Source organism: Bremia lactucae, linkage group LG6 (genome assembly GCF_004359215.1).
Source record: "Bremia lactucae strain SF5 linkage group LG6, whole genome shotgun sequence".
Lineage (NCBI taxonomy): Eukaryota > Oomycota > Peronosporomycetes > Peronosporales > Peronosporaceae > Bremia > Bremia lactucae.
In genome coordinates this window covers 1,359,049-1,374,938 of record NC_090615.1, presented here as the reverse complement: position 1 = coordinate 1,374,938, position 15,890 = coordinate 1,359,049, and the positions used below count along the sequence as shown (strand labels likewise).

Below are 15,890 nucleotides of genomic sequence, written 5' to 3'. Positions count from 1 at the left end.
CCTTCGCTCGGACATCAACGAGATCCGAGGTCAGTCGCGAGACTTGACCCTCGAGATCCGCAATACGTCGTTCAGCAGCATGCGACTGAACGGACGAAGGTAAGGCAGCCGCGATTAGGTGGGCGAGATCGCCGCTCCTATCGGGCGCCACCGGCACTAATGGATGCGGGTGGGAATCAACGCTTCCTTGTTGGAAGGTTGCTTGCCCACCGCTCCGTGACGCAAGGGTACCAGATCCTCGTCCAATGGAAAGGTTACCCGAAGAGTTTTGACTCTTGGGAACCGATCGATACCCTACGTATTGATGTGCCCGGCTTGGTGGCTGCCTATGAAAAGGAGCACCAGCTGAGGCCTCTTCGCTAGTCTCAAATGGACTAGCAGAAGTAGCGTTGTGAGAAGAAACAGGGGGTACAGAACCACCCATGATTTTTTTCACCGCAAGTGGACGAAATTAATTCGCTGCGACCGCTATTTAATCGCATCGGAATGCGGATGAATGCGGCGGAGGAATTCCGCCTCGTAATGGTCGGGCGTTTCAATAAAACGTAACACGACCGGGATCGTGAAAATACGCCCAATCGATTTTCCCTGAGCCTTCCATGATTTAAAGACGCTATAATAATTATGTGCGTCTACAAGGGCGACGCTCTTCGCCCGTTTAAACGAGGCCATTTAGATGGAGGGGCATCAATGATATGCCACCCGTCACATAGCCACGTTCTAAACGACTGGCTTGTGACACCGACTGAGCACGTTCACGTGTCGTTGACGGAGCTTTAGGCTCCGAATCCTCTATGTCAGAACCATTATGGATTATGGTCTAAGCATAAGTCGTTGTGATTTTAACCAACGGAGAAGTGGCTGCGCCTTTATGGTCAGTGCTCTCATTTTCTGTCGCTGCGCTATCCAGCGTAGACGACGAGGCAGCATTCGTAAATGTTGCTGTCTCCATTTTGTGAGCCATGAGAGAAGTTTGGATGGGCAATCATGCGCCATCATCATTCCTCATCAGTTCGTTGTCCGCATCACTACTATGAGATGACGGCAACGGTGTCGACTCATTGTAGTCGACTATGAGCGACAGATCAAGATCCTCACTGTTAAACTGGATGAATCCGTTAGCCCCGTTAATGCGACAGCAGCAGTAGCTGTCGGCATTTCGACTAAGGCATTAGACGCGGCCGGCGAATTTACGCGGCGCGTGCGCTTAGTTTGAGGTTGAGTAGGCGTCTTCGCAGACGACCCACCAACGTGGCCCCTTTCAGGTGGCATCTTAAGCGCCGTATATGGAAACACAGGTCGCTAGAGTGATTGAGTGAACTAGCGGTGCGTAAAGCTACTCGCAATTCCTCGCTCCTCTTTGACGAATATAAAAATGTAAATCTGTTCTTAAGGGGGGATGGTGCAACGGGCTAAAGTAACCCTACTTTTTCACAGTCCCCGTTAAGTACGCTTGGTGTGCTTAACGGGATGGTCAATTACTAAATAATAGTAATTAGACCCAGCACTCGGGCGTGGTGCACATTTGTGACCAACCCTTGTGTATGAGATGCACATGGGTGCATTCACATTAGGAGGGATGACGCCCAGCATCATCCGTTACGCGAGGTATCTCGAAAGATACGCTCGCAATACATATTCAATGATATCTATAGAGATAACATTTTAATTGGAAAAATAGGTATTTATATTTAAAAAGATTAAATATATATCAGTCTGAAATCTACTTCCTACTTGGTAAGTAAGCACCAGGAGACGGACTACCGCTCTTGTAACGACACTAAGCCGCAGTACTTATTGTGTTGGGTGAGTCGCTCGCGCGCCCGCCACAACTACCTCACTGCACACAAGAGAAGCAGGTTTAACTGCTTCCTCGCTGTAATAGGGTGTGTGTCTAAGTAGAGCGTGGCCGCATTACGACGTGCCCGCCTACACCTTGGCTCAGAAAATACGAGCTAAGGACCAGCTGGCAGCATCGATCCGTAAAGAGTGCCTGCCAATTGCTCATCAGATGGCCATCTGATGAACGTCTTGGAGCGTTCACAAGCGTGTGGATGTACTACGAGTGAGTGCGATGGCCTCACTTGTGGTACGGTCGTTAGTACGACTGCACAAGATCCCAGTGTGATTAAGAATCACACTGTGGAGTCAGCTGCCGGCGGCTGTGCCAATGCACAGGCAGCGCCGAAGGTTCACCACTCGAAAACGTCGAGTGGATTAGGACATAAATAGACGCTAGCGGGCGACATTCAAGGAGTATACTGGTTGCCCTAAAGGGACAACACGATGATCCTAGGTCGAGTTGAGAGTCGACCGTAGAGGACCCGACTGTGATAGCGCAATCACACTCGGAGAGGTTGAGGAAAGAGATTTCCACGTACTTTAGGAGAAATCTCCTCAAATAGTTGAAGTAACTAGACTTCAAGATCCCGAGGGATTCATCCCCCGGCATCCTGTGAATAAATCTCAGGAAGAAACCGAGACATTGAATGTCTTGGTTGATAACAGTTCAAGAGTAGGCGCTTCTACTCTTGATCTGTATGCGCCTCCGAAGTTAAATTCAAAGATAACTCCATTACCAACCCTAGAATCCAAGCGGTTCTTGAGAGATATGTATAGTGGTAAAATCAAGCAGATCTGCGTACTCGTCACAGAGGACGAATACGTAACCGATATGAGATCATCGGCAATCTTTGCAGAGAACGAACGGGGTTTCAGTAGCTCATCGATGGACGAAAGTGTCCTTGATGTGAAGACCCAGATTGAAAAATACGTAGCCACTCAAGGGAAATCCTCTCTACGAAGATTTAATGGAATTCATGGATGTATTCCTTGAAGCAGTTCCATGCGAGTTGCCTAAGGATAAATCCACTCGACATGAGATCGAGCTCAAACCGGGCTCGAAGTACTGTGTCATGAAGCAGTGGCCACTGCCTCGTGAACAAGAACTCGCGATCGATAAATTCTTATCGATCGAGTAATAGCGGGCCATGTAAGGGAGTCAACCTCCCCACATAGCTCTCCGACCTTCTGTGCGCGAAAGACCACATAAGGGTGGCGGATAGTGCACACATTCAACAAATTGAATGCTGCAACGGTACCGGCTCAAACGCCGATACCTAGAAAAGACGTAAATATAGATGGTATATCTAAGATTACCATTTTTTTCGTCTATGGATCTGATGGATGGGTTCTATCAAATCCTTATGCGTGAACGGGACATTCCGAACACAGCAGTGAGCACTCCCATTGGGATTCTCTGAGAATGACTAGTGATGTCTTAGCTAGTGATGCCTCAGGGGCTTAGTAGCGCGGCATTATTCAACAGATGCGTAACAAATCTGTTGAGACCGGTGCAAAAATTCGTACAGAGTTATTTTGACGATGTATTCGTCCATAGCCGAGCCATGGACGGAAAGACGGACGTGGAAGTTCATAAAACCCACGTTCGTTAGGTTCTTACACTTAAGCGAAAATATAAATTGTATGCAAATCTCAAGAAGTGTATATTCGCTGCAAGCGAAATACAACTTCTTAGGTGCATTGTCGGTAAACATGGCGTGCGCCCTGATCCCGAAAAGATCAAGGCAATCACCGATTGGCCAGTTTCAGTCGATATCAAGGGACTTAGAAAGTTCCTTGGTTTAGCGGCCTATTTGTACAAGTACTATCCCAATAATGCCGAGATGACAGTTCATCTCTCTCGTCTCTTGAAAAGACGAGAAATGGTTACAGAACGCTGATTGTCAGCGTTCGTTCGAAGGTATCAAGCAAAGCTTGATGCAATCGCCCATATTGGCGATTGCAGATCAAGACAGACCATTCCATGTGGTCTGTGACGCCAGCGATTTCGCAATCGGCTTTGCGTTTATTCAATACGATACGGACGGCGCGGAGCGCGTCGTCTGTTATCAATTGCGGCAGCTGCACGCAAATTACCCAGTGCCTTACAAAGAAGAAACTCCTTGCCATAAAATATGCACTGGTTAAATTTAAAGTCTATTTTCGAGGAGATAGACCGTTCATCGCATATGGACCATGCTCCATTACGCGCGGCCGTAAACAGCCCACACCTGCGCAATCCAACAGTGAAAAAAATATCACTTTTGCAACACACATTACAAGTATTCCGTTTTCAACTTTGTTTACTGACATAAAGAAAGTCTACGCAGAAGATAAGGATTATTTGCCTTTAATGGATCATCTGATGAATTAATCCGATGAATCTTTCATATTTACCGGCTTTACACGCAACGAATTATTGTATTACATAGCCGTTGCCAGCGACACTCTACATGTCGTTGTCCCAACTCACAATAATTTGCGCTTGCGCACCGTGTATGAGTGCCACGATGCACCAACAAGTGGGTATCGTGGACGTAAGAGAACATATATCATTAGGTGTCGCGACTTTTATTGGCCCCGCCAGTATCAGTCCGTGCGCAAGTACATTAGTGCTTGCGAGGTATGTCAACGGGTTAAGCCTAGCCCTTCATCCTGTGCATCTCTCCAGCCTCTACCACTTTCGACATAATATTGGCAGTCCGCATCTTGGACTTCGTCGTCGGATTTCTCGAAGATGATAACAAAAACAATGGAATATTTGTTTTTGTAGACGGATTCAGCAAGATGTACCATCTTGCTGCAGTCCAGAAACGATTACGGCTCCGGGTTGTGCCCGTGTCTATATTGACACGGTATTCATACTCTACGGTTTACCGCGTGAATTGGTCTCGGATAGAGATCCACGGTTCACGGCGGAGTTCTGGCAATCCGCGTTCCGATCTCTCGGGAACACGGCTGACGATGTCAACATCCGATCACCCAGAGACAGATGGTCAAATAGAACGCGTAAATCGCGTCCTCAAAGAGATACTAGAGGTTACGTCCAATATATATCGTATCCGAATTGGAGCGAGTTTTTACCGATGGTCGAATTCGCCATCAATAATTCGGTGCATGCGTCTACAATGCATACACCGTTTTTTGTGAATGGCTTACGCCATGCTCGCATACCCACCTAATTAGAGGGATCCTCTAGTTTAAGAGGGGGGAGTCTTGCTCGAGCAAAGCCATTCTGACTCATGCTCATCACGCATGGAAGTTACCAACGATGCGAATGACTTCGATGTCGATTGCCTCGAGAAATATCTTATGGCAGTGCGATCAAAGTGCACTGGAAACGACAAAACAAATGGGTCAGCAGAGGAATTTCTGCTAGCTTGAGAACCAGTAGTCCATTTCGTTCAGAGTTCGATTGCTAACGCAGTGGTCTGTATGACACCTAACGCAGACAATCATGGAAGAGCAAATGTTCTTATAAGTAACATTTATTAGTACTGTTCTCTACGGTACACTTGCCTAAGCGCGTAGTCACTAGTGTGGGTAGCAGTAAACTACTACCCAAGTTCATTGGGCCGTTCCGTATACTGCATCGCAGAGACAATGCGTACACAATAGAATTGCCACGTAGGATGCATTCGCATCCTATGTTTTACGTTGATCGGCTCCGCCCTTACCATCAGTTCACGGTTTCTTCCGAGGACGGGTCTGACAACCCTTTTCAAGAATCCCTAAAAGATTTTTGTGATCGCGAACCAAATTTTCATGCTGAATCTGAGGATTCTCATGTCGGGTCCGATAAACCTCGAAACCGCGATGAGCTGACGACAGCTCATCACGAAAAGCGTGATAAGTCCGTTCGTACTTCAACATGAAGTACGCACTCTTCGAACGGTCTTCCAACCGTTCGATATGATGAGCTGCAACGTCTGCTATAAAGAGCAACGCTTTCCGCGCTCGTGATCAAGATCCTCTTCCAAATCATGGAGGAACCGATCGATTTTGTCGATCTTCGACTCTAGATCCGACAAACGGTTTGGATCTAATTTTTCTTCCTCCACCACAACCATTGGTGGATTCCCCCGATGGTCAACATTTCTTTGTGGAGCGTATCCAGAACCATCGTGATGTGAAGGGGCAGCGAACGAGTTAATTTGTTCGCTGGCGAACATCCACCTTCACATGACAGTTAAGAGCCTCGTTCCCAGCTGGTTGCTGACGTTGAGGGCCTCGTCCGTCGGTATGACGAGTCCTATCCGATAGTTCAGAAGACCCATCATAAAACACGCGTACCTGGTTCCTGTAGATCGATTGCAAAACGTCAATCGCATCCCGCATCTCAATAAAGATGCGAGCCCTTCCCCAGGGCAAAAAAAGGAAATAGACATCCGCTTTTACCCTCTTTGAGCTGTCTACACAACACGGACAGGAATCACCCCACGTGAGGCATGAAAGCCCAGCCTCTCGTGACACCAATGCAGTTTACTTTGCACCGGTTGAAGTTTTTTTTCTCAAATTTACCGCGATTCCCGTTAAGTTTTTTTTTTAAACCAGGCTTCGCGTCCAGTCTTTGACATTGCGAATGAACGCGCTCCAGGCTTGCATAAACAAGACTTTTTCTCGCTTATTGTTGCCACTAAACCATCGATGCTTAAGAAAAGCATCGAGATAAAAATTTTCTCAGCGCGAAGGTTCTTCGCGCTGGGATCAAGGCCATGTAGCTTTGTCGCAATAAATAAAGGATATTTATTGTGAGGAGTAGTCTCTCCAGACAAGCTATTAATTAGCCGTTCTGGCAAAAGCCACGGCTTCTTTTCAGGGGCGAGATGAGACATTTTATTATCTTCACTCCCCTGAGTGGTACCCACTGAAGCAGGGGTACCACAAGAATTTTTATTACGATGGCTTACGCCATCGTCATCACCTTGCACAGAAACAGGTGCAGGTGACCGTAAGGTAGACGGAACGAGCGATGAGGGATCATCATAATCGTCGGAACCAAATAGATTATTAACTCGTCCATCAGAATGAGCCCTCTCATTCGATTGCTCATGGTCAGCCGTCTGACGTCTATCAGGCGACTGTTCTATTCAGCCCGAGTCGGCCATTTCGTCTGACTCGCATTCGTAGTCGACCTCCAAAGAGGGGTCGTATTCACGTGGTGAATCACCACGTGCACCCGCAACATCTAGTGTTGCGCGAGTAGAAGATACTTTGGCAGACGTTCCGTCTGTCGCAAGAGATAAAAGTGCGTCACCCGCGGCTGCACGAACCACAGCCGAAGGAGCAGCACTATCAACACCCCGCATGAATTTGTTCCTCATGCGATGGAATTAAAAATGGTGGTTATGACTAGCCAACATCATTTTTAAATGAAGTGGTCACATAGTTACCACTTGAAATAATGACAGTCAGAGTGATTGTCGTTTAAGGGAGGGGTGATGTAACGGGGTGTATCGTTGCATGAAATTTACACTAAAAGGTTTATAATTAATATATTATCTAAAAGGTAGAGAATATTTGGAGAATATTACTTTATATAGTAATGTTCAGAAATCTTACTCATAAATTGGTATAGGCCATTATATCTTTTATCCCGCAGAGTAATCAGCTGTTAATGTAAACAAAGAGAGAGACAGATAAGATTTCAATTGCATGTTTAGTATTAGTTCATAATTAAGTTAGCATTAACAGATAGAAAGAAGAGAAATTTAATTATATTAATAAGTTTTCATCTAGCCCTCTTTGAGGTAGTTGTCTTTGAAAGAAGTCTTCCTCTGCACGTACTATTGTACTATTGTACGTGAAGTAACGTAAGGCACCACTCACAACCGAAGCAGTGCGAAGTGGACTTGTACTGAAGCAGTACAGTCGTAGTGCTTCGTTACAGATAAGATTTTTGAACATTACTATATAAGTAATACTCTCCAAACATTATCCACCTTTTAGATAACATATTAATTAACAGCCTTTAAGTGTTAATTTCATGTAAAAATACACCCCGTTTAACTAGCCGTCAATCCCCGCTAATGTGAATGCCCTCAGGGACATCACATACACAAAAGTGGGTCACAATGTGAACCACACCCAAGTGGTTGGTACAATTACATTACTTAAGTTATTGACCATCCCCTGAAGTACACAAAGTCCATTTAGCGGGATTGTGTTTCATTAGGGCAACTTAAGCCCAATACAAAGCTGCTTTATTGGCGAACTATTACCGGAATGAAGACTTCAGCACGCTGCACTCAAGACGGCGTCGTAGATGGCCTGCACATACTTACAAATCAACGATAATCACATCATGTTCAGTCTGCTTGCAATTCGTTTGCATGAATCGTTATGCGCTGCACTAAATTTGCCATATCAAATTATTGTCGAGCAATACAACGTTGAACATTTTATTGACAAATGATCGATATCTCGCATTGTCTACTCGCTTTTTTTCAATTTAACGACACGAATCCATAACAATATATAATAAATTACAAAACTACGTCCGTTTTCAACAGTCGCAACGTTTCGACGCGCAAAAGTCGCATTTTAAGTGATGTGGCCAGATAATTTATTCAAACGTCGAATCGCTTGCTACACATAGAAAAACATGCTAGCCAATTCAGCGATGTAAAAAGTCAGCGTGATTTATGCCAACCGCCTTTTTCGGTAGCGATACAAACTACATTAGCTCTATCTTCTGTGTGATTGATTCAGATGGACGAAAACTCATTTTCCACAGACTTAGACGCCAGAGCAGCTTTATATATATTTGACATACTAACGTTCGTGCCTACCGCGGCGTATGTTTTCCGACAAGTGTCTTTCTTCCCTGCGTGGACCCGCTTGTAACAGTTATCAAAACCTATAGGACAGTCGATTCTTTCAATGATCATTGCTACTTTTGCTCGAAGACGCACCACAGTATGCAACACGCTACGCTCCTTTTTTTCTCCGCATGCGCTGTTGCCGCGGTATCACAAGCTGAGGGAACTTGTTCTTCACTCGAATACAATGTCGACTACAGTGGAAATGATCGTGGCAATGCCCCCTCTTCGTCTGTGAAAGATTGCTGCACCATTTGCTCCAGCACCTTTGGATGCAATGCTTTCACATGGACAGATTATCACGGCGGCACTTGCTGGCTAAAGCAATCTAAAACCACCTCAAAACCGAGCGACGGAGCGATCTCGGGAACCGTGGAACCCTCGCCACAGTCCTCAAATTGTCCATCACTGGAAAGAAATATAGATTATAGTGGCACGGACATTGGCAACGCTCCTAGTGCGTCGGCAGATGGATGCTGCTTTATTTGCTCCAATACCAATAATTGTAAAGCTTTCACATGGACTAGTTACAACAGCGGAACGTGCTGGCTTAAAAATACTGTGGGAAGCTTAAAGGAAGTTATTGGGGCCATATCCGGTCGTGTATCAGGTTCCAACGCCAATGAATGGCGTATGTCCCCAATCAAAGTCATTCACGCTCGTGTCCAAGGTGATGAGCCCGTTTGGCACCCTGGTGTGAATTTGTGGCTATCTAAGTTTGGCTACACCGCGGAAGATAGGTACATGAACAATCTGGATACCGTCAACACGGCGTCCGTCGAAGGTGCACTTATGTACGTACAGGCCGAGGGTATTAATATGAACGAACAGTCAGTCAGGTGTCAACGCAAAAACAGGATGCAATATATTGTATTTTACGAGATTACGATTGTTCAGCCCACCAAAAGCATCAAATACTACCGAAATCACAATCCTTTCGAGTACGGGCCTTTTACTGCGATGGACGGTGGCAAGTGTACAAATTCTGGGTCGGACATAAAAACAAGCTGCAAGGCTTACTATGGCCTCGATGGCGTCGAGAATATAGGCACAAATGTTGGCTGTGACTCCAAGAGCTCCGACCCGCGGGCGCCGTACCCAGGGAACTACTGGTATTCATTTCCAAACTCGTGCGCTCATCACCTCCGTGCGGACAAAACCTCTGCGTGCAGAGGACAATTTAGCGGTGGATTATGTCCTCTTGGAGATCAGCCAAATGGTCTCACTTGTACATATAGCTACACCATTCTTGGCTACCTCAATATTGACGACCTCGTTGGTATAACGAAAATGGGATTTTACAACTACCACGACTTCTGCCAAAGTGGTGGCGTAGAATTTAAAGCCAGAAACACTGGAAATGGCTTCCAAGTGGAACAAAGTCTTGAATTCTGGAGGAATCCGGGAGACCCGAATGCTAATTCGAACCGTGCTGTACAAATGGTAGCCATGTACAATCAGATGATCCGTAGCGGCCAACGTACGAACATGACCCTTCTTCCAACAGTTGAAACGCTAGCTGCCGCAAATCCAGAGTGCTACAAGAACAGTGGGATTTGCGCTCGCGCCAAGTTTGGGTGCAAGCGTCAGATGCTTTCGCAATTATGCACAGTATGCTCATCTGAGGGGAGTGATTGCGTAGTCGCACCACCAAATTACTTGTTCCCTGACTTTTAATTACAGCATAAAATTAAAGGTGTCAAACATTTTAAATAAATTAATATAAATAAGTTTGACAAACTGGGAATGAATGTTAAATTATTTTAGTTCTGACAAAGCTGGTGTGTTCTTGCGGTACCAAAACAGGTGCTCCGTAGCAATTGCGGCAACTACAATAGCCGCAAGTCTTTAAAAAGCTGCACATTGCTTGGGCGAAAATACTGCAACTTTTGTGTTAAAAGGTGCAAGTGACAATTGCTGAATGGGTATTAGGCGTATGACAGAGAAGGAAACGATTCCATGTACTGCACATTTCATTCATGGCTCACAATAGAAAACTATCAGAATTGCTCAGAATCTTCAGAAATAGGATTTCTCAACACGAAGACCTACTCATCTGATCCGTGGAAATTTCCTCTCTCAACATTCGAGTTGCCCATTCAATTGCGTCTCTTGACTTTTAAAATGGATTAGCAGCTGCATTGGGTGGCAGAGCTTGAGCACCAATCAACAATTGTTTCCGAGAATTATACTAAGTAGCTTGTCTATCCTCATTTCATTAAACAATTTTCTGCATTCGACTCAAGTCTTGGCTTCACCTCAATAATGGCTACATACACCTTAGCTACTTTGACATTATTCGTCGCCTTTGCGGTGATTGTTACTGCTCATGAAGGCGAAGACCACTCCGAGACGACCATAGATTTATCAAACGAGTGTGCGTCAAATGTGAGCACGTCTTTCATTGACACGATCGACAATAGCTCGTACTTTAGCACGTGTGTTGAGGGAACAACCTTTAATGTCACGTCCGTGTTTGATGTGCTGAATTTCACGGAGCCAGAATTTTTAACGTTCTGCAATTCGTCCACGTGCCTCGAACCGATTCATAGACTCATGGGATCGGTCGACTGCTTCATTACGTATTTGGGAGCACCGCGCAATCTTTCGGACGAGATCTCGAAGCTCCATGACGAATGTCACGAAGTCCTTGACGCAGCTAACTTGACGATGAATATGGACGGAGACTCGGATGCAATGGACAACAGTGACTCGACTACTCCTGGGGCGACTGCTTCAAACTCGCCGACGCTGCTTATTACGCTTGGGTCCATAATGTCGGCTACTGTCATCGCCGCCTTCCTTGTTTAGGCCATATTGCAATGTTTTAGGTCGTTTTGCAAGTTTCACATTATTATCTGTTTTTCTTTAACGAAAATAGAAGTGTTGGCGGTAATATAAGATCTATATTAATAAAAAAACTCGCAAATGAGTACGACGCAAGATATTATTTTTTTTGTTTCTGTATGCAGTAAATGATAATTTAGAAATAATAATTGGTAGAAAAAAGAAAACAGTCGATATTTGTGGCCGCACAATGCTGAATTTAGTAGCTGTTCCGGTCAGACTATCGAATTGATTGCTCATCTTAATCAACCTCCGAGTTTGACTTTCCTTCGTGAGCACAGTGCTATTTAGCAGAATCGTCAATTGATCGAAGGAAATGATTGACGATTTCGCATTCGCATTCTTACGACAAAGATAAAAACAATCGATTTGGGTTGTGGGTGTATTCAGTGGTTGTTGCAAAGGACCGACTTCATTGATGGAAGGCGTCGCATGCAATTTGCATGATCTCGCAATCAGCAAAGTCGCTTGAAAATGAGAGCGATATTGTTGTTCTCATGCGAAATTGACAGGGCTGTGATGGAAATCGATTAGAAGTGTTGCATTAATGACTGCGTTGTCGTTTCAGTACATCTTTTTCCATCCCAACATGTTCAGCAAGCGGTCCACAAGCGTCAATATGGACGGAAACTTTCAAAGTTATCGCGCCTCGGATGAAGGTAATGCAAAAATGTCTTTTTTGGATAGTAGCTGAAAATTTAAACGCATCTAGTGCTTTCGCGAAGACTACCATATCTGATTAGGCGCGTCGTGATAGAAATGAGACGTGCGATAGTGAGAAAAGTTCATTAGGAGAAATGCAACTACAATGCTGAGGGATGGTGGTGATGGCATGAGTGCAAATCATTAGTCGCATAGGAAGATTGCGCTGTTGCGACAATGGTTTCAGATTATGTCGAAATCATCGATGTCGTGATACCAAGGAGACTACCGCTTTCTCCACAGTAACTAAAATATAGAAAGTAATGTATTTAACTCGATACGCAAGATGATGAAGAAAGTAGGCCATAAAAATTGCTCTGTAAGTCATATGCAGAAGTTGCACGTCTGAAAATTAGTCACGGCCTCGGCGTGGAGTTGATAAAGCATTTATAAGCTTTATAAGTTTCGACTTTGAATCGTTGCAACCAGATTTTAATTTAGTAGAGCTAATATATAACGCAATATTGCATGAATCATGGAATTACTTAAAAATTCCGGTAGAAGTTTCAATGCAACTCTTATTAGGGAAGCAATTTAAACTTATATTTTCTACAAAAACCCAACTACTGTATGTGCAATCATTTAGTACACGAGCAAACCGATACGATTCTTTCTTTTATAAATAAATACGCAGTGACTCTATTAGAAGTGATGACACGGACGGGACCAAGTGCTCACGCTCTTGCAATTATGCAGTATATACCATTGACAATTTAGTAAAGGTGTAACGGGCTAGAGTTGCCCTAACGTTACACAATCCCCATGAAGACTGTGTAACGGGGTGTATCGTTACATGAAATTAACACTTAAAGGTTGTTAATTAATTTATTATTGTACACGTAGATAATATTTGGAGAATTTTACTTAACATGATAATATTCTAAAAGCTTATCCATTGGTAGATATAGACATTTATATCTACTTTCTCCGCGGTCCAGTCAGCGCTGGACGCGCGCAAAGAGATAGATAGATAAGGCTTTATTACATGTTAATTAGTTTATATAGAAGTAAGTATTAAATAGATATAAACAGAAGAACTTAATTATATTAAATACAGTTCACTTTTAATCCTCTTTAAAGCAAGTCTTCCACTGCACGTACTAGTGCATTTGAAGTGACGTGAGGCACCACTAGCACTGAGGCAGTGCGAAGTGGACTTGTACTGAAGCTGTACAAGTCGGCAGTGCTCCGTTACACCTGGTAGCACTTTGTACTTGGCCATGCTGTCCGATTTGGACAGAGATGCCCTCCATTCATCCATTGCCAAGTTCATTCAACATGATCTTGACGAGGCGAAGGAGAAGGTAGCCTTGCTTAATCTGCAAGGCTCTCAACAGGCAGAACTGTTGAGGTCACAGCAGGTACAGACCCCTGTACCTGGTATGACGCACACGCGTCGTCCCGAAACTTTAAAGATTGACAGCTTTAAGTATAGAGGAGTCGAAGAAGACTCCCTCTTAAGATAGTTTGTCGCGTTACGCGATGCCATAACGGCTTGTCACATTGTCGACGAGCAAATGCAAGTCGCATTTGCTCAGTCAAATTTGGCAGATCGTGCCAAAACTAGGGCACTAGGCCTTAAGTTGTGCCACGCATATGTCTTTGGGTCGCTAGAGGCCTTTGAAGCCCGATTCAACAGACGTTTGAACCACCAACGGCTGAGTTCAGAGCTCGCTCAGAGCTTCTGATACTCACGCAAGGCAAGCGTGATGTGCACGCATATGTCCAGCACATACGACTCTTAGCGAGTTGTAGTACAAATAACCCAGTTCATGAACACACGTTGATTACGGTGTTCTTACGGATGGTCCCGTAAAGACCCACCTGTTCCGCTTGGAACTATATACGCTTAAAAAAAATTTCCGTTGCGGAACAGGAGGACTTTAGCTTGCGACAGGCTCAAGCTAGTTCGTCATCATATCGTCCTCCGAGACGACACGAGTTAGGAGGTCCAGAACCCATGGACCTTTCCTACGTCGAAAGCGAAAAACCTCGCTTTCCGAACAATAAGCGATCGCAGAAATGCCATCGCTGCCAAAAATTGGGACACTACGCTCATGAGTGTAGTGCCCCACGTCCAGTACCGAAAGGTACTGAACGTAATTTTGGACCGTATGCCAAAAAGGGCAACGGTCGCGGATCCGAAGTTGTTGCGAAATCGCAACAGCGAGGCGGACCGCCAAAAACAGTCGGGGTCTCTAGGGGCGCAACGCCCTACTGATCCGACAACCTCAAGAGAATTTGCCAATCTCTTGACTAAAGTTGCTCTAGAAACAATACATTATGTGTTTCTGCACCTGGCGATGAGGAATCCCTCACCACCTTGAAGGTAAAGTGACACATAGCTTCTCACTTAGAGCCCTAGTGGACAATGGGGCGTCGAATATCTTTATTCGTCTACAGTCACTAGAGAGTCGTAGGTTCAAATATGTTGAGCGCGACATCTTTCCAACGAGGATGACGGTGTGTCTAGCGACAGGCGTACGATAACAGTAATGAAACGCGTAGTGAAATTTCACTACGCGTTATACGATTTACAGTACGATGATGCTTTCATCGTACTGGATTTAAATCACAAATTTGATGTCATCCTAGGCTTTCCGTGGCTCAGAAAATATGAGCTAAGAATCAACTGGCAGCATCAACCCGTAAAGATGCCTGCCACTTGTTCATCAGATAGTCATCTGATGAACGTTTTGGAGCGTCCACAACCGTGTGGATGTACTACGAGAGTGCGATGGCCTCACTTGTGGTACGGTCGTTAGTACGACTGCACCAGATCTCAGTGTGATTAAGAATCACCCTGTGGAATCAGCTGTCGGCGGCAGTGCGAATGCACAGGAAGCGCCGAAGGTCCACCACTCGAATATGTCGAGTGGATTGAGACATGAATGCACGCCAGCGGGCGACATTCAAGGAAGAGACCGGTTGTCCAAAGTTGACAACACGATGATCCTGGGTCGAGTAGAGAGTCGACCGTAGAGGACCCGACTGTGATAGCGCAATCACAGTCGGAAGACGTTGAGGGAATAAGGCTCCACGTACTTAAGGAGAAATATCATTAAAACGTCAATGCTGAAGTGACTAGAGTTCAGCATCCCGGGGATTGATCCCTCGGCAGCCTGTGGATATATCCCAGAAAGAAATTAAGACATTGAATATTTTGGTTAATGACGGATCAAGAGTAGGCGCTGATACTCTTGATCTGTATGCGCCCCCGAAGTTAACTTTGGAGATGACTCAATTATTAACCCTAGAACCCAAGCGGTTCTTGAGAGATCTGCATGGTGGGAAAATCAAGCAGATCTGCGTACTCGTCACAGAGGACGATTACGTAACCGACATTCGGTCAGCGGTAATTTTTGCAGAGAACGAACGGGTTCTCAGCAGCTCATCGATGGACGAAAGTGTCCTCGATGTGAAGACTCGGATTGAAAGATACAGTACTCAATCTTGGGAGTCACTCAAGGGAAATCCTCTATACGAGGATTTAATAGAATTCAGGGATGTATTCCCTGAAGCAGTTCCATGCGAGTTGCCTAAGGATAAAGGCACTCGACATGAGATCGAGCTCAAACCGGGCTCGAAGTACTGTGTCATGAAGCAGTGGCCACTGCCTCGTGAACAAGTACTTGCGATCGATAAATTCTTTACCGATCGAGTAAAAGCGGGCCATGT

At 45.0% G+C, this 15,890-nt stretch overlaps 2 protein-coding genes across 2 annotated transcripts; both read left to right on the top strand.

Annotated features, from left to right (window-relative positions):
- Positions 1–8,762: 8,762 nt before the first annotated feature.
- CCR75_003193 (uncharacterized protein) lies at positions 8,763–10,340 on the top strand (the record flags this gene model as incomplete). Its single annotated transcript, XM_067961290.1, has 1 exon — positions 8,763–10,340. One exon carries the CDS (start codon positions 8,763–8,765, stop codon positions 10,338–10,340), a length of 1,578 nt encoding a protein of 525 aa, XP_067818708.1.
- A 588-nt stretch (positions 10,341–10,928) lies between these two features.
- On the top strand, positions 10,929–11,474 carry CCR75_003194 (uncharacterized protein; the record flags this gene model as incomplete). The annotated part of the gene is made up of 1 exon (XM_067961291.1): positions 10,929–11,474. The coding sequence occupies one exon, from the start codon at positions 10,929–10,931 to the stop codon at positions 11,472–11,474; it is 546 nt and encodes a 181-aa protein (XP_067818867.1).
- Between the last annotated feature and the right edge of the window lie 4,416 nt (positions 11,475–15,890).